The 27,916-nt window shown below is 40.6% G+C and overlaps 1 protein-coding gene across 6 annotated transcripts; it reads right to left on the bottom strand.

Moving 5' to 3' along the window:
- Window positions 1-33: 33 nt before the first annotated feature.
- Window positions 34-27,756, bottom strand: gtf3c2 (general transcription factor IIIC, polypeptide 2, beta). Of its 6 annotated transcripts, none has more exons than XM_037086989.1 (20): window positions 27,449-27,756; window positions 26,572-26,682; window positions 25,058-25,649; window positions 24,811-24,956; window positions 23,693-23,901; window positions 23,466-23,551; window positions 23,015-23,092; window positions 22,487-22,588; window positions 21,896-22,123; window positions 21,499-21,610; window positions 21,247-21,364; window positions 13,099-13,124; window positions 12,744-12,873; window positions 12,336-12,480; window positions 6,663-6,824; window positions 5,899-5,977; window positions 4,582-4,710; window positions 4,084-4,362; window positions 3,054-3,161; window positions 34-2,304 (listed from the first exon to the last, which is right to left on the bottom strand). In XM_037086989.1, the coding sequence occupies exons 2-20, from the start codon at window positions 26,594-26,596 to the stop codon at window positions 2,104-2,106; spliced, it is 2,955 nt and encodes a 984-aa protein (XP_036942884.1). In that variant the 5' UTR covers window positions 26,597-26,682; window positions 27,449-27,756; the 3' UTR covers window positions 34-2,103. The 6 variants fall into 6 exon arrangements, with proteins under 6 accessions (XP_036942884.1, XP_036942889.1, XP_036942885.1 ...); XM_037086994.1 differs by having other exon boundaries at window positions 27,684-27,705; XM_037086990.1 differs by lacking the exon at window positions 27,449-27,756 and adding an exon at window positions 27,383-27,402.
- Between the last annotated feature and the right edge of the window lie 160 nt (window positions 27,757-27,916).

The raw sequence follows: 27,916 nt of genomic DNA, 5'->3' as shown, positions 1-27,916 counted from the left end.
AGGCCAGGAATGGACTTTCAATCTCAAATTGAATAATTATTATTTTTTTTTTATTACAAAACATTTATTATAACTAACATTTCCAAAAATAACCACAGAGCAGAAAAACAAAGGAGCGGGTGCTGTACATTCTGATACTTCTATATGATTTACAGGTTAACAATAATATTGTCAGAACTGACAACATCATCCTGTTGTCTACTAAACATCATTCTGAAACTGTCAATGACATTTGTGAATAATTTAAAAAACCAAACGGATCAAACCCCTAATTTAACTTAGAGGAACGCATGTTCAGACCAGCTCCAAAAAAAAGAGACAGCTGTCTGCGAAGTATAACATTATCCAACTTGTTTTGTGTACTGAAAAATAAAGCGGTTATACATCCAAAAACAACAACAGCAGGAGGTTCAACAGGTAAAGAAAGGGACAATGAAAATGTGTCATTTATAAACATTACATCCAGCAGAGTTAGAGTAAAAAAAATTCAAGTATTTCCTCTCAGTTACATCCTGAGTTGATAAAAGACAAAAAAAAAATAAAAATAAAAATAAAAATCACATTACTTCAGCAGCAAAAATTAGCTTTAACGTAAGCTCCAATATGTTTCCCAGCTCGCTGCTGAGGTTTTGAAACATCAACAGTGATGTGAGAGGAGATTTGAGGGAAACTATAACTGCAGTGGAATGTGTTGCTGCTCATCAAAACTAAAAGCTTCATCAAAATCGTGTGCAAAGGAAGTCTTAAGGCTCAAGGTTTTCCAGCTTCTCATGTTTTGCAACTTTCTACCCTCCGTTTAGTGACCAGAAACAGTTTTTGTCTGATTTCCACACAAATTAGCGACACACTGGAGAATAATGAGGGATGTCTGACTTGTGGACTTGAAAAAAAAGGACCTATGAATGACTTCTCTTTAAAGCAGATGATTTTATAACAGCAAACGCAGCTGATAATTCACATTTCTGTTATCTGCTCTCAACAACAGATGTGCACATGCAATTTATTTGCCAAATAAGAGAAACTGGAACAACCCGAAACCTTACTGGACTAACTTAAAGGTAAAAACGGTGGTATGTTTCAAGCAAGGCACTTAACCAGATGATCACACTTCCTGAACACAGAAAAAAACATGACGATCGACAAAAAGGTTCAAACATTGGAAACAGAGATTTAGACTGTGGACGTGGTGAGGCTGTAGGAGGAGGGTTTTACCGATGGCTCTCCAATAAAGGAACACTTCACCCGAAACTGAAAAATTCATTCATTATCTATTTCCTCCCCCGTGCTGACAGAAAGTCAGGTGAAGTCCGCAAAACATTTCTGAAGCCTCACAGCAAAACAGCGATGCAGCATTCTCCTAAATGACTGAAGATGTTTTAAAATGTAAAAAAAAACAAAACCCAAAACATAACTAAAAACATAAAATGGCTCCGTCTGGTGCAATCCATGTCATCAGAAGCCCAGAGATCCCACATGTATTTGAAAAGATGTTCACCCTACTGATGGCCAAAATCTTCACTGTAGCTGCTTAGCTAAAAGTGTTAGCGTGCACCCTGCCTGAAGCGGGGCTTTGCACGTCGAGGGTGTAAATAACATCTTTTCGAATCAATTTGGGAGCCGGGGCTTCCAGAGAATAGTATCATGCCAGGAGACCTGTATGGAGTCATTTTATCTTACTATTTGTTTTGCTTGGTTTCTATTTCTTGAGTCTCCAGCTACTACAGCTGTTAAGGAGAGTGCTGCAATGCTGTAAACTTTCTTTTATAGGGCAAACTGTTCCTTTAACTTGCAACAGGAGTTCAGTCAGCGTGGCACTGAGCTGCTGTTGACAAAGAGCCACAACACCTGCAAATAATTTCACTTCTCCTTCTTCACTTTAAAAAGTTGAATTGTTCGACCATTATGATCATTAAGTTGATGTTGGCTTGGGACTTGAAACAAGATTAAACCCAGTTGCTAAAAAGTAAATGTGTACGATAGTTTACTGTATGTGCCGATAAAAACACTGATATTGTTTCAATGATTCTTAAAAACAGGTTTTTGCAGCTCTGCGGATCGTGAACCACGTGTGACTGCGGGATCCACCTTGAAGTTGAGCTCTTGCTATAGATGGTCGGTCACAGTTTGGTCCTCCTCGCCCGGGTCTTCTGGCGTGTACAGTGCGTCGAACTGGGCCTGGTTCTTTGTTATTATTTCCTGCAGCTGGGGGCTGATCATGCTCCTCAAACAGTTCAGTCTGACCAGCCCCGTCTGGCCTGCCGACGCCACCCAGGTGTGGCAGCACATGTTGGGGTTGAAACGCACCTGAGGAGAGGAGGAGGTGGATGAAAAGTCGCTCGCAATATCAAGCAACGGTCTTTATTTGTAGCTGCGGGACGCTTTCATTTGAAGTTCGCACACGGAGGTCAGTGGAGAAAGAAAAGACACAGTGAGGAATTATAACACGCAGGTATTCTCAGTGTGACTCAGCTGTTGCTCTTCCTGAGTCAACGCCACATCCTGCTCCTTCCTGTCTTTACTGACGCTCATCCATCCCCCCCTTCATCACTACAAATCCTCCTGTTGAGCCTCCTCTTTTATTTTTTCCCTCCCTCTCATCCAGTCAGTCTCTTCCTCTTTCTAATCCATCTACCCCCTTCAGGCCTAAAGCCGGTCAAACACCCACTGGCGTTTTTGTTTTCCAGAGTGTCCCACGAAAGTGGCCGTCCATCATCTCATCCCAGAGGGCACGGCGGCACCCTCCGCTCTGCCTCTCTTAAAATTAAACACATCAAATCCTCAAATGGCCGCTTTCCATCTCCCCCCCCTCCCTCCTTCCACCGAGGGGTGACATTTTTCTCATTTTACACATCATTACATTCAGCCCGTCTTTATAGCTGCCCATCAGAGGAGGAAGAAGGAGGAGGAGGAGGCTTTTCTTACATCCCCTCACCTGTTTCTATTCTTCATTGTCCTAGTGTTTATCTTTCTCTCCCCTCGTTTTTCACGTCGAGCTAAAGAGGAGTCTGATGATGCCTGTGTGTGTGTGTGTGTGTGTGTGTGTGTGTGGATACCTTGTGAAGTGCAGCCAGTGGCATATCATCCATGTTCAGCTTTGCCTTCACCTCCGTGTCTCTCATGCGTTTCCACACAGCTCGCTTCTCGCTCCCAGTAAAGGTATCCTGAGAGTGGGAGAAGATGATTAGCATATTGGTTCATGTACCGAAGGGATGAGTCTTAATGAAAAACAAAATGTAAATCATTACTAACCAGTGACAGATTAGTGAGTTAAACATTTAAATCCTTTTAAAAGACTTAAAGGTTTTTCTTCATTTTTATGGAAATGCAGTGAATCACATCAATTAAATAATTTCATGGGTAATTTCTGTAATTTGATAGCGACTTCAAAATGTGGGTGTAGGTTTAGAAAGTTCAATAAAAACCCTGAAAAAGAAAATAATTTCAGACACTGTACAAGTCAGCTGATCGTTCATACACATGCACTAAGTGTCTGTAAGTGCAGCTGCAGGGTGCCAGTAAGCCAGCTGTGTCATATTCAAAGTACTATTTTTGTTTTTCTTGGGGCGCTTTTGACAGTGATGATTGAAACTGAGAGCTCATTTTGACTGATCTGCAATTCCCCTCCAAAACTGTGACACCACTGATCCATAAAAAAACATTTTTTTTCCCAATTGGATAAAAATAAAGTTCACAAGGAAACATGAATATCATGAATAAATGCAGCTATTACCAAATACAGGAGTAGTGGTGGCCGATAAATCACATATTATGGATTCCCATTGTAACTTTCTAATTGTTTCCTACACCTACAGCTGGGTATCTGGTGAAATGTTGATGATGCCTACATTTTTGCGCAGATAACAAAACATTTTTTTTAATTTCAGAAACACTGTCGCTTTGTGTGGTCCGAGGTGAGACAGACTTGAAACTGACCAGTCACTGATGCTTCTGCGTACTTGAATTTTCAATTCCTGGCTTTGTCAAAACCAACAACTACCAAGTATCTCTTTCATTTCTTTGATTCTAACGTTAACTGCCATCTGGTGTGAAGCACTTTTTGTCTTTGTTTTTGAATCGACCCACCAAATCATTGTCCATTAGGAGGAGGCTGTATTTCCTCACAGCCTCTTTGTACGTCTGGAAGCGCAGAGGAGGAGCTCTGTCATTTCTACCTCGTCCTCCGTCTCTTCCGTTCTCATTACTGTTCTCATTTCCTCCTTCAGATCCAGCCTCCGCTCCCTCCGTCTCTCCTCCGTCCTGCTCTTCATCAGCATCCCGCTCCTGCTCCTCCTCCGCTCCTCCCACTTCTTGATTTTCTTCTTTAATTGTATCATAAGGCACCAGAGATGTGAGGTAGACGGGCTGAAGGGAAACACAAATTTGCTTCTGGTTGAAAAACTGAAAAACTTAACTAAACTTAAATAACTGAAAAATTCATCATTAAATCCAACATTTAATTGTGAAATGTATGTTTTGACAGTCACAACATCAAATCATTATCTGGAAGGTGATTACACAAAAGTAGAGGAAAGAAAAAGAGAAGTACATCAGAGAGAATAAAATAAAGAATAGTCAACTTACAAAACGCCTTTCCAGCGTGCGTTTGATGTACTGAGGAGTGTAGGCTATATGAGGTAACACGGAGAAGATCACCTCACCAAGGCTGTCTGATGTCAACACACAGTTCAACCAATCACTGTAAGATATAGACTGCAACAAAAGAGAAAGAGACAAATCAACATTAGGATATTTGTCACTCCCCACGTGAATTACTGTCTTGTTTAAGATTTTGCAGAGAGATGATGCGCTTTGACACGTAACTTCACTAAAAAAAACTGGTTCTAAATTGCTTGAAGTGAATGTAAAATATTTAAAGGTAGTTTGAGTTATTAGACTAATCTAGCTCTGTAGTTTAATAACATAATGCCAAGGATGTATCGGTTGAACCTCCTGTAGTTCTGTCAGCACTCAACTAACAACACTGAAAACACTATGAAAAGACCAAAACCAACACTGAGGCCAAAATGTGTCCAAAAATGATATTCCCCTGTGAAAAAGAGCCACACTGTTGTTCAAAAACACATAAGCGAAACCACACTGTCGCACTGACGGACATGTTCTTTCATAACCTAAACAAAATGAATGTATACTCACTAGAGGGAATGTGTATTAATCCACCACTGAAAATAGTCCCAAATAAAACTCTATTTCCTAACAATTGTCAAAACCTGACGTGCCCAGCTGTTTCCTGTTTATGTGCCTCGTCTCAGACAAGGCAGGCAAGTCAAGAAGTGCTGAGGGGAACTAATGCACTGCTGGTTTGGTCTTTTCATTGGATTATTTGACAATAAGAAACATTCAGAATAACGGCAGCCTTACGCTTCATTTCAATAAGCGTTGGTGTTGTGCACCACAATTCTCTCTGTTTCATATGCACATGGAACATCACCAAGACAAACAGAGGACCAATAACACACGGCAGCAAAGAAGTAAAGAGGCTGCCTGACAGACATTAACATTATGCATTCACTCTATTTGTTAGTGTGCTAGCATGCTTTTATCTTAACACACTGGATCTCGCAGATAAAATACTTTCAGGTTTACTGCATTTACACAGAGCTGTTTAGATATGAGGCGCGATCGTTTCATAGTCTGGATCAAACAGATCAACTGGATGTTGTTTAAAAGTGTTTAGTCCAAAAACTCCAAAAGCTCAGTTTCGGTTTACATCAGACATCCCTCCCCCATGTGTTTGTCCATCCCTGCCAACATTAGCGTCATGGACACATTTCAAGGACTTCATAAGAGCGAAGCTAATCTATCTTGTGCCCCGCGGCTGATTTAGGGGACGTCAATGACTGACTGACGGTTAAAAGATTACAGCACAATCACACTCACCCACAGAGTGCCTGTCCGTGGAACAGAGAAGATGGAGCGCATTACATGATCGAAGTAATGGACGCCATGTGAGCCAATCCTACATAACATAAAACAGACATGACAGGTAGGAAGACAGGAACAGAGAGAAAGAAATAATGATGCATCCTGAAATCCAAAAAATTGCCCTTGTGTGCAATCTCTAAATAAACTTCAAGGAGAAACCAAACAATTTTCAATGTCAAAGTCAACTGTACCTGAAAGGACTGGTATGTAACTAGACATTTATAAAACTTTAGTTTGGTGTAAATTTTACTTTTGGAGTTTTATTTTAGAGTTGATTATTCAGCTGATCAATTGGTCAAACTATTTTGACAACTGATGAATTGTTACAGTATTTTTTTGAAGCAAAATAAAAAGCAGAAATGCCCTTTTCAGCCACACTTGTTTTGATCTGTTTTATATCAAATTAAATTCAATAGCTTCTGGTTGTAAACCGACAAAACAAGATATTTAAAGACATCGGCTTTGATTTTGAAACTGGAATAATTTTAGGACCAAACAAATAACTGATAATGAAAATAATGGATACTTTAAGCTTAAATTACTTTATATAATTAAAATGCATTTCTCATTTTGTCTATCAGTTTTTGAGGTGGACAAAATCCCTTTTCTCATCCATCCAATGTAAACTGCAAATTCACATTACAGCTGTCATGTGATGACAGTTACATTATACACATTTGTAGTTGTACGACAAGCACAAAACAGTAAAACTCTCTTACGCTGCATAGGCGTTCTCCTGAGCGATCACGACACCAGGTGCGTTCATTGGCCAATGAATTTCATTGGTGAGATTGCGTTTGAGAACAGTGACGGGCCTGTAGAGCCTCCTCAGATCCCACGTCTTCACGAAGCGGTCCTCACCTGCTGTCGCCAACAGGAATCTGACAGGAAAAGAGAAGGAACTTTAAAAACTGAACAGGTAACTAGAATGGTACTCTGTAGACTGAATCCCTCTGCCAAGACCCCACAGTCCTCTGTGATTCACTCAAGCCTAATCCAGTATAAAACCTGAGTAATTTAATTAAAATATTATTTATTTTAACATAATAGAAGATTTTTATCATAATCGATTTATAAAATCCAAATTCTACTCATGGATAACAGCCACCTAAATCTGCCTGAGGTTTTCCATCAGGATCCGTGCTTCATTCCCCGAGAAATTAATGAAAATGTCACCTTCTCTTGCAATGGTAAAGAAACCGACAAAAATAACAGTCCCTTTATTTGGATCCACACAAAAAAGTTAATGGGGTCTGTTATGGGCTGAGACCCATCGTCCATCGAAACTTCCTGGAAATCTGTGCAGTAGTTTTTCTGTTATCAAACCAACCAACAAACATCTTTGGCAGACGTACAGTAGTGATACTGATTACTGTGATGAGTTAATGTCATTTGGTCTCTACTGAGTACATACATTTACTTGTAAAGCAAAGCTTCAGCACAGAAATGGAATGCATCGCTCCCCCCACATTGATCAGATCTGACAGCTGTGTCTGCCATAAAACAAATGAAGATGGAGCAATCAATACAACCAGATTTCACTGTGACAAAAACTGTGGGGTGTGAATGTGGGGAGCAGAGAGGAGAGATGACAAACTGTTCAGGTGTGAAAAAAGAAAGGAAACGCAGACGTGGAACAGGGAGAGGGAGAGTTTTTATCTCTTTCAACACGGCCATGTAATTAAAAAGCAGTGATCCAGACAAGATATGTGTCCTCTCTGCTGCCAGGAGGGTGACTCTCTCCGCAGGATTAATCTTGTAATTCACGTACGCACCTCAGTTCAACTTTAGGTTCATACCATCTACGTCAGACTTTAGAGAAAAACAACTTTCCTAGAGTGAAGCACAAACACAGCAAGTGATAAATTAAGGAAAGAATAACATGTTCATCAGTTTGGTCTCAGATCTGCCCAGAGATGAACAATCCTGCAGTAATGTTAATGGCGACATTAATTACCTAGAGAAATGACTGAACGGTATACAAGCTCCCGGATCACTGCTCCATCAAGGCAGTACAATGAACAATAGTGCAAAAGCAGTACACAAGATGAAGTTGAAAGAACAGAAACGATATTGAAAACATAACATTTTTTGAATAAAATGGAATTTTACAATATTCTAAAATCAGCTCGATGAAAAACAGGTTGAGAATGTTTCATCAGGACTTTAAAGTTACAATCGTTTTATAAGAATCTTCCTCTGAGTTGGAAAAGTTTATCTCTACCTAGCAAATCAGACTACATTTATTGTAGTTAACATTTAAGTATAGTGTGTTTAGTGGGGAAACTACAACAGGTCACAATCCCATGTATTACCACTGCTGGGAAGTTCTGAAGGAGAAGCTGGAAAATGTGACATGTTACATTTCTGGGGAGGTGGAACGATGAAGATACAATGCAGAAGCATAAATCAGGCTTAAGTGATAATATCGTTACTGGGATAGGATTATCTTGTACTGGTGATAATAACAATGTGCCAATAAATTAAAGATGAACACATCATGAATGATTCTGACTGAGCATGCTGGCAGCTCTCAGTGTCCACTCTGGATGCCAAACTAATTTTAGCTAACATTGACAGAGAACACTGCTCAGCACTGAATGTGAACTCGGAGATGATCAAAACATAAGTGAGGTGTAATTGTTAGTGTTAGTGGTTGGTAGGTACTCGGTGCTATATGGCTACAGCGTACAGTGCTGGAAAATGATGCTAAGGCTAGTTTACTGACAGACAGGCTCATCCCTCTGTTGGTCTTTGTGAACAGAAAAAACAAAAAACAAAACACATGCAACCTTTACTTTCTAATGTACAAGATAACAGCCAACATACGTTTTGTGTTGTATGGCTCCCTCACAACATAAATGGTGATGGAGATATTTAAATCTGAGAAAGAGGAGCTTGTTAACAGCACCGACCCTGCCGTTGATTTTTGGGAGATGACTGGACTCTGGACAATTTGTAGTTTAAAAAAGGGATGCTCTGCCTTGAACCCTGTTAGGCCAATACTCATGATTAAAGTTAAAGGGATTGTACAGAACACCAGCAGAGTTTTCAAGCTGATGCTGACATCTCATAGTTTGACCTGATGGTCAATAAGCATTTAAAAAATGTTCTGCAAAAGTGTTTTTCAGCATTTCTCCTGGAAATGTAATCGCAGCGTTTTTTTCAATAAATTGTCGAGACGGGAAAGCATTTGCGGAGACATTTACATCATGTAACACCACAAGCCAGATTAATCATTTTTTAGGTGGGTTGTCAGCTCCTTACAAAATGATAGTGCAGATTTTTTCTTGCTGATTTAACAGACTTCAACTACTGAGGCGGTTTAGCTGGGAAAAAAGAAGAAACTCTTTAACATCAGAGGTCGATGATATTCTGACTGGCCAATATCAGGTTTTTAATAGGAAGCCAATTTCGACTGAGGACATTGCTTTAGCCCTTGTCATGTCAGTGAATCCTTGTAGCAGACATTAGTGATGTAAATGACCCCTCTATCTTTTTTCTCAGCTACACATACATCAACTGAGTAATGGAGCAGAGAGAGGTTTCAGAAGGATGACAGCGTCTCTATGAGGGTTAAGGTGAAATGATGAGCTATGTTCTTATATCACATATCAGATACTGGCCAGTCAGTGTTCTCCTCTGTGCACAGTCATAGTCACATACAGTGTAATGAAGAAGTTATGAGCAATGAAGGTAAGGCTAATAAGGACAGTGTCATTTTGGATCACGAAATTACTGAATGGAGAGACCTAAAGAGGCAACTGTTTAATCCTTTAATGAGAGAAATGGTGTTATTAAAACTCACTGCTCCATTTCACTTAACTGAACACAGTACATAGCTAAAGTCCATTTCTGACTTTCTAGCACAGTTAATTAAAAAAAACCCAACAAAAACAGAAAATGTTCTAGTCATTTCTTGACAAGTCTGAGTGGAAAAAAAATAACACATGGAGTTCCACAGGGGTCTATCATAGGCCCCTTTCTGTTGAATCTATACATGCTTCCAGCAGCTTAAATCATACAAAATATCAAACGCTCTTGCAGCTTATCATATCTAGGTACCAAAGACCTTCTACTGTTTTAAATGGTATCTGTACTCAGCCAAAGGTTGTTTATCAGGCAGAGGAAGCATAACTCTGTCGCATTACTTTGCAATCATGGGTAAACTGAGTGTTTTTGTTGTTCAGTAACTCAAACAGAGTAATATGTCTTCCATATAGCAGATGACGTCTCATTAATTTCAAGAACTAGGTAAGATTCCTTAATATCATATAAGCAATTCAAGCTGGTCAATTGTATCGCTTGGAACAGTAACTTGCCTGGAAATGTGTCTTTGCAGATCTCTCTCACAAAAGCAATCAGCTATCTGCACCTTATTTGTTATATTAAGTAAGTAAGAGTAATTTATTTGTGTCAAATAAAAGACAATAAACGCCAAAAAATGTAATAAATAGCAACACAAAGAGATTGAAGGCTATTGTATGAATGAATTGCTTTTTTGTGAAAAACTGGTTTTATTTTCCTCCTTCAGTGCTATATATAGGCTGTACTGTCTGAAAGCCATGGAGTAATTTGGGGAATATCTTACACAAGGTTGTAGCCTGAAGGTCAGTGGATGCTGACTAGCAGAGAGATAAGTTAGGATACCTCTTCTGAATAGTGATGGCTTTGAGAGGACATGGCTTCATGCCCGGCCTTGTACCCCACATTTTGAATTAGTGCCTGAATACACTGGAGCAAGGGCTTTTCTGCCAAACTTCAGCACAACTTTCTGCTCCCAAGATTTATTGCGCTGCCTTTGGCCGCGCGCACCAGAGCTGCCTTTTACCCACATTTTAAGTGGCTGTGAATAAAACTGCCAAACTAAAGTAGACGGAGAAAAAAAACCTTTAAAAGATAAACGAGCAATCAGACAACGCTGCAGTCCATGAAATTCTTTCTCTCTTCTGTGACAGCTCTCAAAAATGCCTATGATTGTTCTCATGAAAGAGTTTTTCTTTGCCTGCATGAGGCTGTTTCATTGCCGAAACTGTTTTTTTGTGATTTTGGAGTTATACAAATGAACTCAATATATCCTGATTTATAGCATGTGAGACCAACTGCCATATACACTTGTGCTTGTGCCTTCAAATCAATTTAAGCTGTTGCAACGACATCTATTCTGCTTTTTCAAAATGCTGATTTAACAAATTATCCCTACTTACTCACAATCGTATCACACTTACACTTTTCATTATTCTATTCATCAAGCGACAAACTGAGTAGTTGCAAGGCAGATGTTTATAATTTTTGCATTCTGGTGTCACAGTATTTTATCAAGTGACCAATATTTTTCACAATATTCAATAACACAGAGCTGTCATGGTGCCGACATTTGGCGAGATGGGGAACCACTGACAGACTAGCGAAATTCAAATGTAATATTTGTTATGGAACCCTCTCGATCCCAGAGCGGCAATTCCATATTTCCATAGAAATCCATAATTTTGAAATTATTCCCAGTGGATCAAACACAAGGAAAAATAAAATCCTGCACTCGGAATGAATGATAATATTGTCTATCGTAATGTTTGGGCAGGATAATATCGTGATACTAAATTCTGGATATCCCCAAAGCCTACTATCAATCGAATTGATAATCTGAAAAGTTTTCCTTCATTACACATTTGTTTATGACCAATGAAGGTAAAGGTGACATAATGTCAATGCAGCATCAGCATACAGGTGAGATCAGAGTAGAGCTGCAACGATTAGTCTATCAATCCTTCAGTAGTTTTACAAGCAACATGTGAAACATTTGCTGAGTCCAGCTTCTTCAACATGAAGATCCGCTGCTTTCCTTTGTCATTTCTAACAGTTAATGAAGACTCGTGGTTTTGACTGTTGGTTGGACAAAACGAAGCAAACTGAGGACGTCACTGTGGGCTCTGGGAAACTGACGAAATTGGATATTTTATGAACAGTTAATCAACGATGTTAGAAAATATTTGGTAGATTAATCAACAAGAAAAATAATGATTAGTTGCACTTCTGCACAACTTACAGTGTGCAAGAGCAAATTCTTCAGAATTTTAATTTCGGAATCAAAGTGGTTGATGAATTAAATCCTGTGTCTAAATACTAAACTTTCATGAAAACCTATCAACAAAGTCCAATGTGGGTAAAATAACCAGACATCAATGTCTAATATTGAAAATCAAATACAAAAGTGCTGAATATTGATACAGCGACAGCTTCGACACTTACACCTCAGAAAGGGTGGATGTGAATGTTAGATGACGATAGACACATAAATGTCATCATCAATTTATCTACTAGCGATGATTAATCTATTAATTGCGAGTGCCCTGATACAATTTGTAGCCCTAGATCAGAGTGAAAGTGTCTACCTGGAGGCGGGACAGAAGGTCATAGCTCGGACGGCGTGGTCGTGAGCCAGGAAGCATCGATAGGGCAGCAGGCTGAGCGACTTGTCGGGCTCTCGCACTCGCAACAGCGCAGACTTCGAGCACAGATCCCACAGACCTACTGAACCTGGAGGACACAGAGAGAGCATGGATGTAACACACAACACTGTGTAAAAATAGAAAACACCAGCTCAAGTTGCAGAAGCTACCGGTACACAAATCAAGATGAGAAGAAAATCATAAAAAGAGGATCATAAAAGAAGACAGGATGTGCTATTTTGACAACAGCAGCATACAGATAAACCTGAGGGGATTTACACCGTGCATTTGTTTTTTCTTTCAAACACTGATCCAATTCATCAAAAGCATCTCCGAGGAATCAATTCACACCGTCATAAAATCCAATAGCCATTATATCGTGCGGTTTTGCAGGCAGCCAATCCATAGACAGGACTTGTCCACTCCTTTCATGGCGAGGAGCTTTGAAGGAGCCGAGCTTCAGCGTTAACACTCCTGCTGCCTGCAGACAACGAGAGGGAGGAACAAACTCATGTTACCGCAACATCAATGTTAACAGCAGGGTGGGACAGTATGTTCTCCTGTAGCATTCTGATGTATTTTGTACATATTTCCTGAACTAAAGTGTGGGCAGAGAGAGTGTATCAACATAAACGGAGGATTGTGACAGCAGGAGAGAGATGAAATGAGGAAAGAGAAAGACAAATGTTTCTTAATTAAAACCTACCTGGTAAATTGGCAGCTGTTGACCGGCTGTGGAGAGAAACACAAATTACAGTTAGAAATTGTTGACTGGTAACAACTAAAAATAAGCATGGGCATTTTGAGATAACAAAAAGCTAGACTCTCATATTGACCGTAAATATGGAAAACATTCAGTCGTCGGCTGTGTAGGGTCGAACATGTTTAATGTTCAGTGTTTTTCTTTTGCGACTCCGGATGACAAGTGTTAACATATTAAATACAATTATTCAGTTAGTGGAAATTGTTCTATTTTAAGCTCAATCAAGACTCACTCTACGTTTTGGTTATGTATTTGTATATATACACTGTATGTATGTTGCAAAGCCAATTAATTTTGGAAAAGGCTGCTGCAATTTGAAATGGGAGAAAAAATGCTGTGTGAAGAGTATGGCTAAATCAGAATTTAAATATGAGCTACACCTGTCACATGGATGTTATCTTATTTGATCTTCGTCTTTTTTGCGTCCGTTGTGTTTCGCCGCAGGAGAGTTCATCATGGAGTGAAATGACCCTGGAAGTATCGAAGTGGCAGCCATGATTAGAGCTAGTCCTATTATCTAAATGCTAAGGAAATGGGCTTCAGTGCTTCCTGTTTTATTTCCTTTAAAATAGGGTACACTGGACCATTGTTCACGAAAGGAAAGGAGAAAATGTTGTGCCACAAATACTTTCAGGGAAAAACATTTACAGCAATGCACCAACCATCCGCCATCACACAATCTGTAGCCTGGTAGAGATACAGTTGTATTCTCTTAGCACAGCAGATGTCGTTTCCAATGTTGTTTTCCATTAAAGTCAAATGTCCATTATAAACTACTTGTGACCACACCCAGCTGTAAAATATCATTTTACAATAGCACAGTATGTAAAGTCGATGCCTAGACCTAAACAACCCAACCAACGAAGCAGAGCAGAGGCGGAGCAGGGTGCGTCTCAACGAGAAAAGCAGTGGAGTCAATATGGCGCCCAAACTTTGCTGACTTAAAGAATGTTAACATTAAGCTAAGAGTAAAGCTGAGGCTGAAGGGAGCTCCATCACCACTTTTAGAGATATCCTGACATGAAATGAAGTGTGGAAAAGGGATCAATAAGCTAAAAGGTACAATACATACAATGTCTGCTGAGCTGAGACACTCTGGACTAGACTGTCGGAGAGACAGACCAACGGACCAACTGATATTGCCATCTGTAGAGCCCCTCCCCCGGTGTGGTTAAAAATGACTGGATGTTAAGCACCACTTTAAAAGTAATTCTGAAGTGCCTGCCTTGACGATCACTGTTGTGTTTAATAGATGTAAAATCCGATAACGAAAAAAAAAAAAAGAAGGTGTTGGACTGTTCCCCATCATTAGTTTCCTCACCTCCTTCGGTTTAGATTACTGAGAGTTCAGATCAATACAGAGTCCTCCTCAATCCTCCTCCACACTTTCCATCGACTCTCCTCGGCCTCAGAAAAACACACGCTCATACTTTTAAAAGCCTCTTATGTCCTAAATCAAGCGCGGACCACTGTTCAGACTGGGGGAAGGTTAACCGTTAACGAGAGTATGTCGACTCGCGTCTTCATTAACAGGACTGAAAAAGTATTCAATATTTAAATGATCATTCAACATGCCTATCTATCATGATACTTTGGTGCCGATGTGTTTGATATGTAATGCGATTCAAAGTATCACAGTTCAATATTCATGTTTTATTGGACATTTTCATTAGCTTTCCAGTAAATAAGTGGAATCATACACAACCAGAAACTATTTCAGGCCTACTCAACATATTTTTTTTGAAGGGCACACACATATACACAGATGTTCAGGGAAAAAGCAGCTGCTGCCAGTTAAACAGGTCTGCTGTATGTCATGAGTAAATAAATATACATCACATGTGAGTCAGTCTGAGTCTTGTTTCAACTGCATCTTAGCTTTAATCCATGCAAAAAAAAAAGGTGCATTATGTAAGAATTGGGCGCCTGTTGAATTCGTACTCCTCATCATCCTAACAAATTAGCTTGCTAGCTAGCAGTCCTAACTGCATATTAGGTGACAGGACAGGCTGGTTAACATGCTAACCTCAGTAGATATCTCTGCAACACAATACAAAGGTGCCTTCGACATAATGTCATAACTTTTATCCACTTTTTGTGATAATATCACGTCATATTTAAATGTTTTCAACAAAAACAATCCACCATCCTTTAGAAGTTAATGCTACATTTAGCTGTTCCTGTTAGATGAACAGACATAAACCCTCTTCTACTCAGTTACAATGATGTGTGCATTATTTTTTCATTAAAAAATTCTGCCAAAGTAAATCATTCTGACAACGTGGCTTCTTATAATTCTCCATTTTGAACATACTGCAGGCAAATTTTATGACCTGACGCTTGACAAACCAATTAGATTTCAATGTACTTAAATGACTAGTATAATTTTGTGTTTTTTGCAAAAGTGTGTGCATTCACTGCTGCAGAACTGGGCCTAGTATGAACTGTAATGATAGTATGGTATAACTGATGATGGTAATTAGCCAGCATCGTATACAGACGGTTTTGTGGGAAAAGTACAACACACAAAGAGGCGCTCCAGCGTGGCCTTCCTGTGACCTCCTTCCCCGCCCAATCCCGAGTAAGTCTCGGATGATTGACAGAGTAGGGATACAAGAGGTGTCAGATACTAGACCTGAAATTCATAGCTTCCAACACTAACAACTGGCTCGGTGATGCATCTTCTTTGTCATTTCAATTATAGATCCTTGTCTGATGGAGAACGGCGCTGTAAATTATGTGCGTTCACTTCCCTCCCTTTTGTCTTTTTTTTTCCTCTCCACGCGATGCCTCTCCACCTCCAACACCCCCGCCCTCCACTTCTGCAGCTTTGCTCATCCACTTGCTCGTTCATTTTGGCGACCGGACAGACAAAAGCCATTTATAATTATCTGTCGCAAACAGCACAGGGCTGGCGGAGAGAGACTGGGATAGGCATACAAACACACACACACACACACACACACACACGCGCACACACACACACGCGCACACACACACACACACACACACACACACACACACACACACACACACACACACACACACACACACACACACACACACACACACACACTTTTTAGCCAATTTCACCTTTAACCCTTTTAACTGATACTGACCCTCATGGAAATCCTTTCCACCCATGGTCATGTTAGATAGCTAATCAACATTCACTTAGCACTCATCACGTCAGGCTAAAATAAGTGCGGAGCTATGAAGCAACTCGATGGTTATTTTTCACTTGGTTGAATGTACGTTCACTCTCTCCATCACTCCCCTGCCTCTCTACTGTCAGTTCAAGACACATTTACCCGTCTGCCCATCAACATGATGAAAGGTATTTTCCAATCAAATAAACTAAATGTCAGCAGCTCAAAATCACACCTGACAGCAGAGTCAGATTGCAAATTATTTGTTGAAAGCCTACAGAAATGTCCACATCATGCCTGCATTTGAAAAGTGCTTTGTTTCTGTGAATGTTTTGCTTCAGGCTGGTAGACAGAATTTGATGTGATGGTTGACTGATCACATTTTTGATGTGCTTCACATGTGCACACAAAGGTTTCACATGGGCATGTATGTGGGTTTAAATGTAATCCCAATGGGTTTCTAATGTCATCTCAATGGTTTCAAATGTGGTCTCATAGGTTTAACATGGGCATTTGTGTGGGTTTTTACATGTAATCCCTTAGGTTTAACATAGGAATTAAGATGAATATAGGTAATTAAATGAGTTTCACATGTAATCCCATACATTTCACTTGGGAATTGACATGAGATTCACATATTATTATTGCTTTATTCCCTTTATATCATGTCGGACTTTAAAGGTGTGGCAGCAGCTGTAATTGAGGAAATCGAGGTCCTTGAATGTTTCTTCATTCTTTCCTACAATATTGATAATAAAATAATGCTGTATATATCACAGGCTGAAATCAATAGACTCAACATATGACATATGACAACATTGAACTGAAGTACATTTTGGCCAGCATAAAATTAGGTATTCAGTATTTCCCAATGAGAAATATAATTCCTAGAAGTGTGGAGGAAGATCTGAAGCAGTGCTTACACCACCCAGTTGGGAAAAAGGAAAAAAACAAACAAACCGAGACCCTGTTCAAAAGTTTACTATTTGGCCAAGTGTGTGTGTGTGTGTGTGTGTGTGTGTGTGTGTGTGTGTGTGTTTAGGGCGACCGTATCTTCAAATGTGAGCGCTCTGCAACCTTTCTATCCAATAACTATAACCTATGGTCAGAAGCAGGGGGCTGATGGAGTAGCTCTCTGGATACGGGACCCAATGACCCTTAGCTACAAAATAAAATGGAAACCAGGAGCCATGAAGCAGCAGGGAGAAGGGGAGAAAAAGAATGGAAATGTCAGGTTTTATATGGCCTTTTATGTCCAAACTGTGCAGGAATCTTTTCTTAATTGTGAAACCAAGCCAAGTGTACTACAGTGGAGCCTATTGTAATCCAGTATACTGTGTTTCAATTACATATTAAACACATGAATGACTATGCTTGATCACTTTCATAATGGTGTCCTTAATAATTGTAAAGGGAGTTTTGTGTTCCCTTAGATCCCTTCTATAGATTCATAGGCGATAAATGGGGTTGATGTGATTGTTTGATCAAAAATTTAATACCAATTTGGGCAAGTTAAAGAAGAATTTAAATGACTACAAGGAGTTTTTAAGTGGAAAAATCATGAATCAGATTAATACTGATGCCTCTATATGACCATCTGTTAGCTGTAGGCTAAATGTAAGCTAACTGGGGCGTATGAACGGCTATTGTGTGAAGTTTATTTAGTTCCACCCTCATCATATTGCTGTGTTTAAAAAGTAGTGTTAAAAATATGTTGCGTCTTTTCTTGGGTTGATTTGTTCTCCGACAACTAATGCACGTGCTAGCCAGATCGGTATCTTTGCGACGGGAGGCGCTGGTACGCCAAAGGTGCCGCCAGAATCACCAAAAACCTAAAGCCATTTGTAGCTTCTTTAAGTTTATACTCTGGGTCTTGAACAAGATGCCCGTGGTACAAGGGGAGTTATTGTCTGTTTGAAAGTTTTTGTTGTTTCAAAAGTTTAAATGTGTCTGAAAATACAAATTAACATGAACCCAACCCAAAGCAACAATATACAGTATACAGATACAGTATTCTCGTAAGATACAAAGGACTGCTAACTTTTTCAGCAAGAAACTCTTACAAACCCGGACATATCCATCTCAGAATGGAGAAGGTGCAGAAGGTGAGGCTATCACTCTTAACATAACCCTATTACAGCTTCTGTTAACTTGTTTATACACGCTGCCATGGGCTTCCCTACACTTTTTGTAGGATGGCCAATAAAAAGATGCAGATCCAAAGAATTGGCAAATTTGCCCTCAATGGATATCTATTCAGCATCACACACAGATGGAAATATGTAGCGGTTTAATACTCGGGAAGAATAAAATTCAGCAAGACATCCTCAACATTTTCAGATTCTCCTGAAACTACAAATTTGAGGTACTACGTATCCACACAAAAGGTTGAATATGAGTATTCTCTACTGAAGAAGCGGCACTCTCACTTCACAACAACAAATATCATCCAACCCTCAGGTTACATTGTGCTACAGATATGCTCCAGAACACAAGGCTTAATGGGATGTGTGAAGATTGTGTCAGCTGTGATGTGATGTAAGGTGTGTGAGAGTTCATTTTCGAAGTGTGCGCGGTTCTGAAATGCTGTGATCTCAGAATGGTATAATGTTCCATCAGATTAGCTTATACGACTGTGCAACACAGACAGATAAACACACACACGCGCACACACACACACACACACACACACACACACACACACACACACACACACACACACACACACACACACACACACACACACACACACACACACACACACACACACAACCAGGTTTCTGTGTATGATGGATGTGGCAGATAAACTCCCCATTAATCTCATTCATACAGTCTTCTATCAGCAGAGCCCCAGAGGCAGCTGACGCAGTGATCTGAATAGACCAGACCACAGGCTCCAGCATCTATTTTGTCAGCATATACTCACACTCCTGGGGAGCGTTCTGTGTATGCATATGTGTGTGTGTGTGCGCGTGTCTCCGAGAGGAGCAGTTAACTACTGCTATTCATAAAGCTGCATTAAACAGTTTGAAAGACCCTCAAGCTCTAAATATTCACAGGCAGGCGCACGAGGAGGCCGTGGGGTCCTCACGGATGCTGTCCTGAGATCCTGTCCAGTTAACGATGTCCGAGTCTGATATGATGGATGCGGTGCTGTGTGATTGATTGCATACTCACTGAGGAGCTAATCAGGTTGTGTATTAACGCCTGTAACCTGAAATCATTCTAAGGAGACTACAGCTAGAACAATTTAGCGATTAAATCGATCAACAGAAAATTAATCAGCCAGTATTTTGGTGATCAATACATTGTTTAAGTCATTTTGTCTGTCAGTAATTCCGAAAATTCATTTGCTCAAGCTTCTCCTGTGTGAGGATTGGACATCAGTATACAGGTTTTGACTAAAATAAGAACCAATTTCACCTAGTAATCAAATTAGTTAATATGGAGGTATTTAGAGTGACACTCAGTAGAGTGCATACCTCTGCCAAGGCCCAACGGTCCCCTTTTATTCAATCAAGCCTTAATCAATATCAAATTGGCCAAGTGCTTTCTCATGGCAGAAACGTTGCGCCTGTATCTGTGTCTACATCCCTTCATTTACCTCTTGAGCTTAATCAAATCTGACACGCTCACATAGATACGATTCTTGTCATCAACATACCCTGAGGCATGATCATCTCACAGTGTTAAAGAAGGTGAGAAAGAATTCCTGGATATATCCCTTTATTCGGACCTGCACCAAAAGTTAATGGGGTCCACTCTGGGTCGGGACCTGCCCTCCATCTAAGTTTCATGGAAATCCATTCACTAGTTTTTGTGGAAACCTTCTGACAAACCAACCAAAAACCAACAAACTTACTTGGTGGAGGTAATGAGATTTTTGATAAATGATCTTCAGAAATGTGGATAAAATTACTAAGTTGGCCAAAAAACAACATTAGAGAAAAGTCGGATGAGTTCAGAAAATTACATCATTTTACTGTAATGCAGACTGTAAAACTATAAGATAAAACTTATATCTTATCGTAATACAAGGGATATCCAAAACGTAAGAAGATATATGGTGCTAGATTATGATTAAGATACTCTCTAATATAAAATGATTTCCTCCACCTCTATAATTCCACCAGACCTAGCCACCAATTCTTTAAATCTGTGTAAAATCAAATGATGTGAACAGTATCACTGATTATATTGGATTTTACAGTCGACCCAACACATTCAAAGTCACGAGTTCCTGCAGGTTATTAGTGTGTGTCCTCTGCCGCTCCCAAGAGAAATTTAAGGTAACCGGCCAGTGGATATCAGATGTGTTTCATGGCAACTCCAAATGTCTGAGTCACCAAATGGATCCAACTACCACCAAATCACTCTCAGGGTGCTTCAAAGTGACTGTGACGCCCGTAAAAGCACCTTATCTCAATCTCTATTCTCGCCTTACAGTGGTCACAACATGGATGCGAGCTATGTGTCAGACTCTTCAAAGACACAATAGATGGGTGCATCTGTGAGCTGATACAGAAACTCATTAAGGTGTTTCCTTTTTACTGGTGTGTGAGGAAACAGTGAGGAATCTGTGTAACATGCCGCAGCAAACCTCATTTTAATCAGCAGTTGGGTGGAGTTTTAGCGGCATGTGAAAAAATCCATAGTCCAGCTGTTAATTTTTACAATGCTGCCATGATCGGCTGCTTTACTGCAGTCCAGTGTCATCTCAAGCTTCAGCAGGAATCATTATCACGCAGACTTCAGGCTTCATAAGGACAACACTGCCCTCTGCTGAGCACTGGAGACAGTTCATTTTCTTGGGTGTCTGAATCTACTCAAGTCAGAGTTGTGTGCTAGTCAGAAAGGTTTTGTATATTTTCATTTTTACAGCTAAAGAAAATTGTAGCACCAGCGTATGACTGGTGCGATACTTGTTATTGATGGTTCTTACCAGTGTCATCTTTCTTGTTTTTGGAAAGCAGAGCCTCAGGGTGGGGCAGGCTGTAAATGGTGACCACGCCGGTGGAGGTGGCAACCGCTAGAAGACCCAGTCTGGGCAGGAAAGGTTCCTGGGGATGTAGAGGATTTCAGTTAATTTAATATTGTCACAAAGTATCAGCTATAAGGCAAAACTAGACCACATATGTTAGTAATGTCAATCAAAAAATCGGTGGAAACCCATTTTGAAAACAAAGCACTTTACCTTTCTGCCACAGCTGGGAGGCTCCCAGCCTCCTGCAGGACACCACTTTAGATGCCAGATGAAGCCTTTGTCCTGGGCCAAACCATAGGCCAGGGCTGGCTGGGAGTCTGGTCTGCAGAGACAGAGAGGGATAAACACGACAACAGGAGATGTAACTTCTATAACAAAGATCGGGGAAACAAAACGTTGCAAAGGCATGTATACATGTATATTTTTTATTTGGTAAGAAAGACAAATGATGGGTTGATTAATAAAGAAAAGTGCTGGAAAACTAAAAATGAACTCTTGCAGTGACACAGCCATTCAACACAGATGCATGAGTCTCTAGTGCAGCAAAATAATCTAATATATCACGATCAATCCTCAAATAACCCCTGTGCGCCCACTCCAGCTGTACCTGCTGTTGTACTCCAGCCTGCTGACGTTCCACAGCTGAACGAGTCCAGGCCCGCCGTATGTCTTGTTGACGTAGTGCTGGTCATCCATCCCTCGATGACAGGCCAGAGCTATGTACTGAGACGCAGGAGCACCATCAGGTGTGGGACACCACTCCAAGGCCCAGACTGGCCCGCCTGCATACAGCACCGTGTCCCATCGATCGGGGTGAGCAGGTACTGCTGTGAACCTGATCAGTTCCACACACAGAAGGGACTTTACTTCAACATGCCAAGTCAGACTTGATCACTGAACTGAGATCAAAACATCTTTCCACTTTTGTTTTTACATTCTCCACATAAAACGAAAGAAGAATCACCTGGGTCATATTTTGGATCAATGCTTTCTAGCACAGCACACAACACAGCAATTACTTAGCTAAGAGAAACCTTTAGCAGAAGTGAAACATGTAGGACCAAGATTTATTCCCACAATCAATCAAAATTGCTGGAAGAAATGTAAAAATAAAATACAGAAATAAATGAATAAAAAAAAAAAAAAAAAAAGGAAAAAATAGATACTAATTTAAAGTTTGGCTGTTGCTCAGTCTCACCTGTGGAGTCTTTGCAGAGGCGTTTCCTCCTTACTGAGACCATGTCTGGACACTTTGAACGCAACTGACTGAAGCTCCTGAGGCAGGTACTTCTCCACATCGCTGAATAACAAATTAGACACACAAATCTTTAATAGTTAACTTAAATATGTTATATCTGAGTGCCCAGCACACCTGACACATATAGCATACTTCATAACCCCTAAAGGTGCTGTTACACACCTGAGAATATTATTCTACCATTTAATTACCAGGTGTGTATAATAGATGACTTCATGACACACTGGCCAGATATGTTAGAGAGAGTAAGATATTCATATCTCAGTTTAAACACTGTGACAAAAACCTGGCTACAAATGTAATTTAATGTAATGTGGTTTATTCTTATAGCACTGAATTGCAGAAAGTGTTCTACAATGAAAAATGAAACATTAAAATATGGTAAAACATTTTGTTCATCACCTTATAAGCCTCCTCTCTTGCGGAATGCCTGATTATATCTATGTATGTGAGTAACTGAGTGAGTACCTTTGTGGTACAGGATGCCAGTCACTGCTGGAGGGGACCCATGCTGGGAACACCCAGCTGCTCAAGTGCTCCTCCCGGCTGGAAAACACACACGTGAACACGTCACAATATGTCACAAACACACACCAGGGCTAAAAATAGTTAAGTCACCAACTGCTGGGTGTTCCAGTGGTATGTTTTTTCTAGCGATGCATTGTACAACAGCATCAGTGAATTTGTGAAACAACGTCATCGCTGAGCTAACACGATAAATGCAATGCCACTCACGATTGCTCAGCACTGATGATTACTCAGCAGAATGAAAGAAAACAACACTTATCTGCTCTGGCAATAACTAACAAAGATCTGCCCTTTTAATCTTGAAAAAAAAAACAAAAAAACTTTTCATTCATATTTTCAAAAAACAAGGTGACAGAAACAACCGGACTTAGTGTCGAGTAAAGCTACTTACAATTTCTTGTTTGTCTCAGCGGCTTCCCAAACGATTCTCATGAGGCTGGTGTTCAGCCCGTTGGGGGTTTTGGGATTTGGGCCAGACTGAAGGAGGAAAGGAGAGTTTGGATGAGTTTTGTTGGTCACTTCTTAATAAAAGGTTCTGATAAGGGGATAGTCATGTTTCCTTCAATATCAGGTTAACACATAATAAAGAGACACAACAGAGATATAAAAAAAACTAACCCAGTTCCTGTTGACGTGATACGCCGCTGGATTTCTTCTTGTCTTATACTCCGAGTCCAAGTCTTCTACTTCTGTTTCTCCTTCTTCTTCATCATCATCATCGTCAGCTTCGATCTCCTCAGCCTCGTCTTCAGCACCTGGGACAAAGTCTCCATCGTCCGTATTATCGCCGTCAGAGCAAGCGCGTTTCCTCTTCTTTCCTTTACGCCCTGCAGGAATGTAAAGAAGAATGATGCGTGCACTGTTTGAAGTATGGGAGGATTACATTCTTTTACTAAAAGCACATTATGTCATTTCAGCTGCAAAGCAAATCAAGGATGTAGCTTGATGACATCTTGAAGAAGCAAGGGATCGTGGGAGTTGTTATCTTCTACCGCCGTTGCAGACGAAAATCTACCAAAAGTTAAGTCGCGTTCGCCAGCTTTCTTCCTCGCTCTCTGATGTATCATCTGATTTTTCCCCAAAAAGGTCCAGCAACAGGAGTAGTTTCACATCGAGATATTGATAAATATCACGATGCAGCAAGTTACCTGCAAAATAAATTGTCAGACCTGTTTATAACTACACGTATTCTGGAAATGGTCAATGGTAATCGTAACTCAATGGCTGAAACCAGTAGAAAGCCACACTGGCTACATACATGATCTCTGCCTCTGGCCTGACCTCTGACCTCTGACTGAAGCTGCCCAAATTAAAGAATAAATAAGTAAATGGCTCAATAAGAAAGAAATCTGTCATCAAATGCAACAAAAATGAAACTAAAAATAAATGTAGGCATTAATAATTGTTGACAGTGTGTGAAAAAAATTGATATTTCTGCTTAAATTTGCTTTCATATTTTTACCTTTTATTCATTCATGCTTTTATATTCTTTTGCAAAATGGAAAGGGAACGGAACACAGAAGTCAACATTTAATAGAATATTAATCAATTTATAGATCCGCTTTATTTCTTCATGAGTTTCAGCCCTCCTCAGTTTTGGAAACTGAATAAAAACAACACCACTGCCTTGATCATGATGTCAGTCTAACTTACACATCCACCGAGCCCATCACTGACCATCTTCTGCATGACATATCTATACAGATGTTTGTGCTGAGCTGTGAAATCCACCGTACCTTTGTTTCCTCTGAGGCTTCTGCGCCCCGTTGTTGAGACTGCTTCTGTTTGGGTGACATCACTGTTGGCCCCCGCCCGGGAGCCTGATTCATCACCGGGGTGACTGAATACCTCTTTTGCCAGAATTTGGAGGTACTTCAAAGCCCTGGAGAAGATTTAACAACATCTCTTATATAACGACGACTTTGCTTCATGTTGTGGAGGAAAACATACAGTAAACTTAAAGACAGACTACATGTGACTCACGCTTTAGCAGCACCTCTCCTGCGGCGACCACCCGGTTGGATCTCCTCCTCAGGTTCTTCTTCAGCCTCCTTACATGGTGGTTCTCTAACTGGTTCCACTTCCTGCACAGGACGCTTCCTGACATACTTTCTTTTTGGTTTCCCGTTTTCCTGCTGCAAAGTATTTGAAACTCCATCCTCCTCGGCTGGGAGGTCTCCATCAGCGGCGGTAGTTTTCTTGGCGGGAGTTTTTCTGGCTGGAGTTTTTCTGGCAGGAGTTCTTTTTGTTGGGGTCTTCTTGGCCCTAACTGGCTTTTTAGGAGTTTCCTCTGAGATTTTATCATCAGACTCTTTAGGTGTTTTGTCGCTTGCTTCTAATTCCCCATCTGCAGCATGTTCTGCGGCTCTCGTAGCTTTTCCACTCTTGGCCGGAGTCCTTTTCAAAGCTGCTCTTCCTCGTCCTCCTGAGCTTTTTCTCTGCGGTCTTCGCTTGGCACTTTGCTCATTAGTCGCCTCCTCAGTTTCGTAATCTAAATATTTGGGATTTCTCTTCCGCTGTCGTCCTCTGGAGGTCGGTGTTAGATCACAACACTGCTCTGACAGCTTCTCTTGCCCTGTGAGGAGAGTGAGATACTACTCAACAGATGTACAGTACACAGCATTGTATAAACTGTAATCAGTTCAATAAATACAAATGCAAAATGCGCCGAAAAGGAGAATTAAAACATATAGCTTCACAAAAGGACCCATCGTCTCTCTATTCATCCTTGTCAAATGTTGCTCTCAGCTTAAACAATTGCGTGCAAAAAATTTAACTACATGCACTGAACACCCAAAACAACAGTTCATGGTGTCAAACAATGTGATGAGGGATTTCAAAGATAACACATTGTTGTTTAACGGGTGAAATCCAAAATATGGTTGCAAATATCTCTACACAAATTTTACAAAACAATGTATTAAATCCAGGCAGCTTTCTAGACTGCCATCATCCGTGGCCTCACAGCTTTTGCCTTTTTTTAGAATTCTGTACTGCGTTCAGCAACACAGCGGTGCGAGTTCACTGAACAGCCAAATCTTGCCAGAATTACTGAAACAACATCCAGTGTAGCATTAAGGTGCACAAAGTCACAGGAACAAGTAATGAATGTGAGAACAACAATATCAATTTAAAGGGGTCAATGGACCATTTGCAGGCGCCTCCATAACAGCACACAGCTGACAGACAGCCTGCCACTCAGCGTGCTCTTTGAATAACTGAGAGCTGTCACAACCTGTGACCTCAGCTCCAATTGCTACAGTTTATTTCCAATTTTCATTTGTTTTCAGTATTTTGTGGGGGGGCTTTTTGTTCCTTTACTTGTTGTGATAACTGGAGAGTGACACCCGGGCTCCTGGGGTGTCCCCCTTTGCTACAGTATCTTCACATGAATTCCACCCACAAATAAGTTCCTAAATGTTCCCCACATGCATGACACCCCTATATTATACAGTAACCTAATTCAGTAACATAGTGAAGCAGTTCACACTGGCTACCTTGTTCAGAGTCAACGGGATCCATAGGCCCTGGGTTTCTGGTGTTGTGGTTGTCTCGACTGATGCCTCCTCATGTGTGGAGTAGTTCCTTCTCACTCTCGCCTTGGTGCTCTTCAGCCAAGAAACAGAAATTAACAAATACAGAAGACATTATGAACCTAATCACAATATCTATAAAACAGTACCCCTGGAAACATGGAACAGACAATCATTCATTTCTCAAGGTATGTACAGTGACTGTACACACACACACACAGTAGTATTTCATCATTACTATTTCATCACCCCAGTGTCTCCTCCTTTAGGCTACAAATGGTCACGACTGGGCAGCCAGTAATAACATTTAACATAACCAGAAACGTCTCTGTTACTGTATGTGTTACAAAGGTTGACACCGTGCGTTAGATAGTTTCGAATAACTAACGTTACCGTGGAAACGTGGTGTGTCACAGAGCCAGGCATACTGTCGATATCGCGGTGTCTGACACTGACAAACCAAACCTCATTCGATAGTGTGACAGTTTAATGCTCTCTGCCGTGCTGGCAGCTGTACGCGTGTGAGAGATACACAAACGATTAAAATCACTGATATTCTTTAACCCGCTGATAAATTCGGCATATGTTTCGAATACCAGAAATAACGAGAAACAAGTTATCCGAGTAACACACTTTAGTTACTCGTTTGTTTTCCCAGTGACTCACATCTCCCTCTAGCCACGCTAATGAGCTAACGCTACACAGCTAAAGCTAACATGCTAAAGTAACTGTAGAGTGTAGCGCTTCTTAATCTCACGGTCGGAAGCTGTAGTACCTTATTAATCAGCCTGTTGACAAGCACACTTTGTCAGGAATACTATCACCACCGTTAAAAACTCACCCTGCGCTTCGCAGAGGCTTTCTCTACGGTGGCGAAGGGTGAAGCGCCTCGGACCAAACCCGGGAAGCTAGATCTTCGCCACTCGGGATCGAATCCCAATCTTTGCTACCGGGGATAACACTGTCAGAAACCGCCGATTGTCCCGACATATAAATCTTGTCGTTTTTGTTTCACGGATGGCGAAATATCACCATCTCCCGCGGTGTTCCCACTGACCCAGGCTGCTGAAACTCACATTCCGCTGACATCAGACCGCCATGTTGTTACTGTACAGACATGGAGATCACACCGCCCCCTATCAGCGGAACGTGGGATTACACCGAATAACAACTGACCGAATATCAGGTGGTCCAGAAATACACTGAACAAAAGGTCAACAGGTCAATGTCAATAACACTAATGATTTTTACCTTTACTTTTTCTCCAGTATGACTTTGGGGTACATCTTACAACACTGTATGAACTTTG

This window comes from Acanthopagrus latus, chromosome 22 (assembly GCF_904848185.1).
Source record: "Acanthopagrus latus isolate v.2019 chromosome 22, fAcaLat1.1, whole genome shotgun sequence".
Taxonomy (NCBI): domain Eukaryota; kingdom Metazoa; phylum Chordata; class Actinopteri; order Spariformes; family Sparidae; genus Acanthopagrus; species Acanthopagrus latus.
Note: the sequence above shows the minus strand (reverse complement) of the source record. Positions and strands in the feature narration are given on the sequence as shown.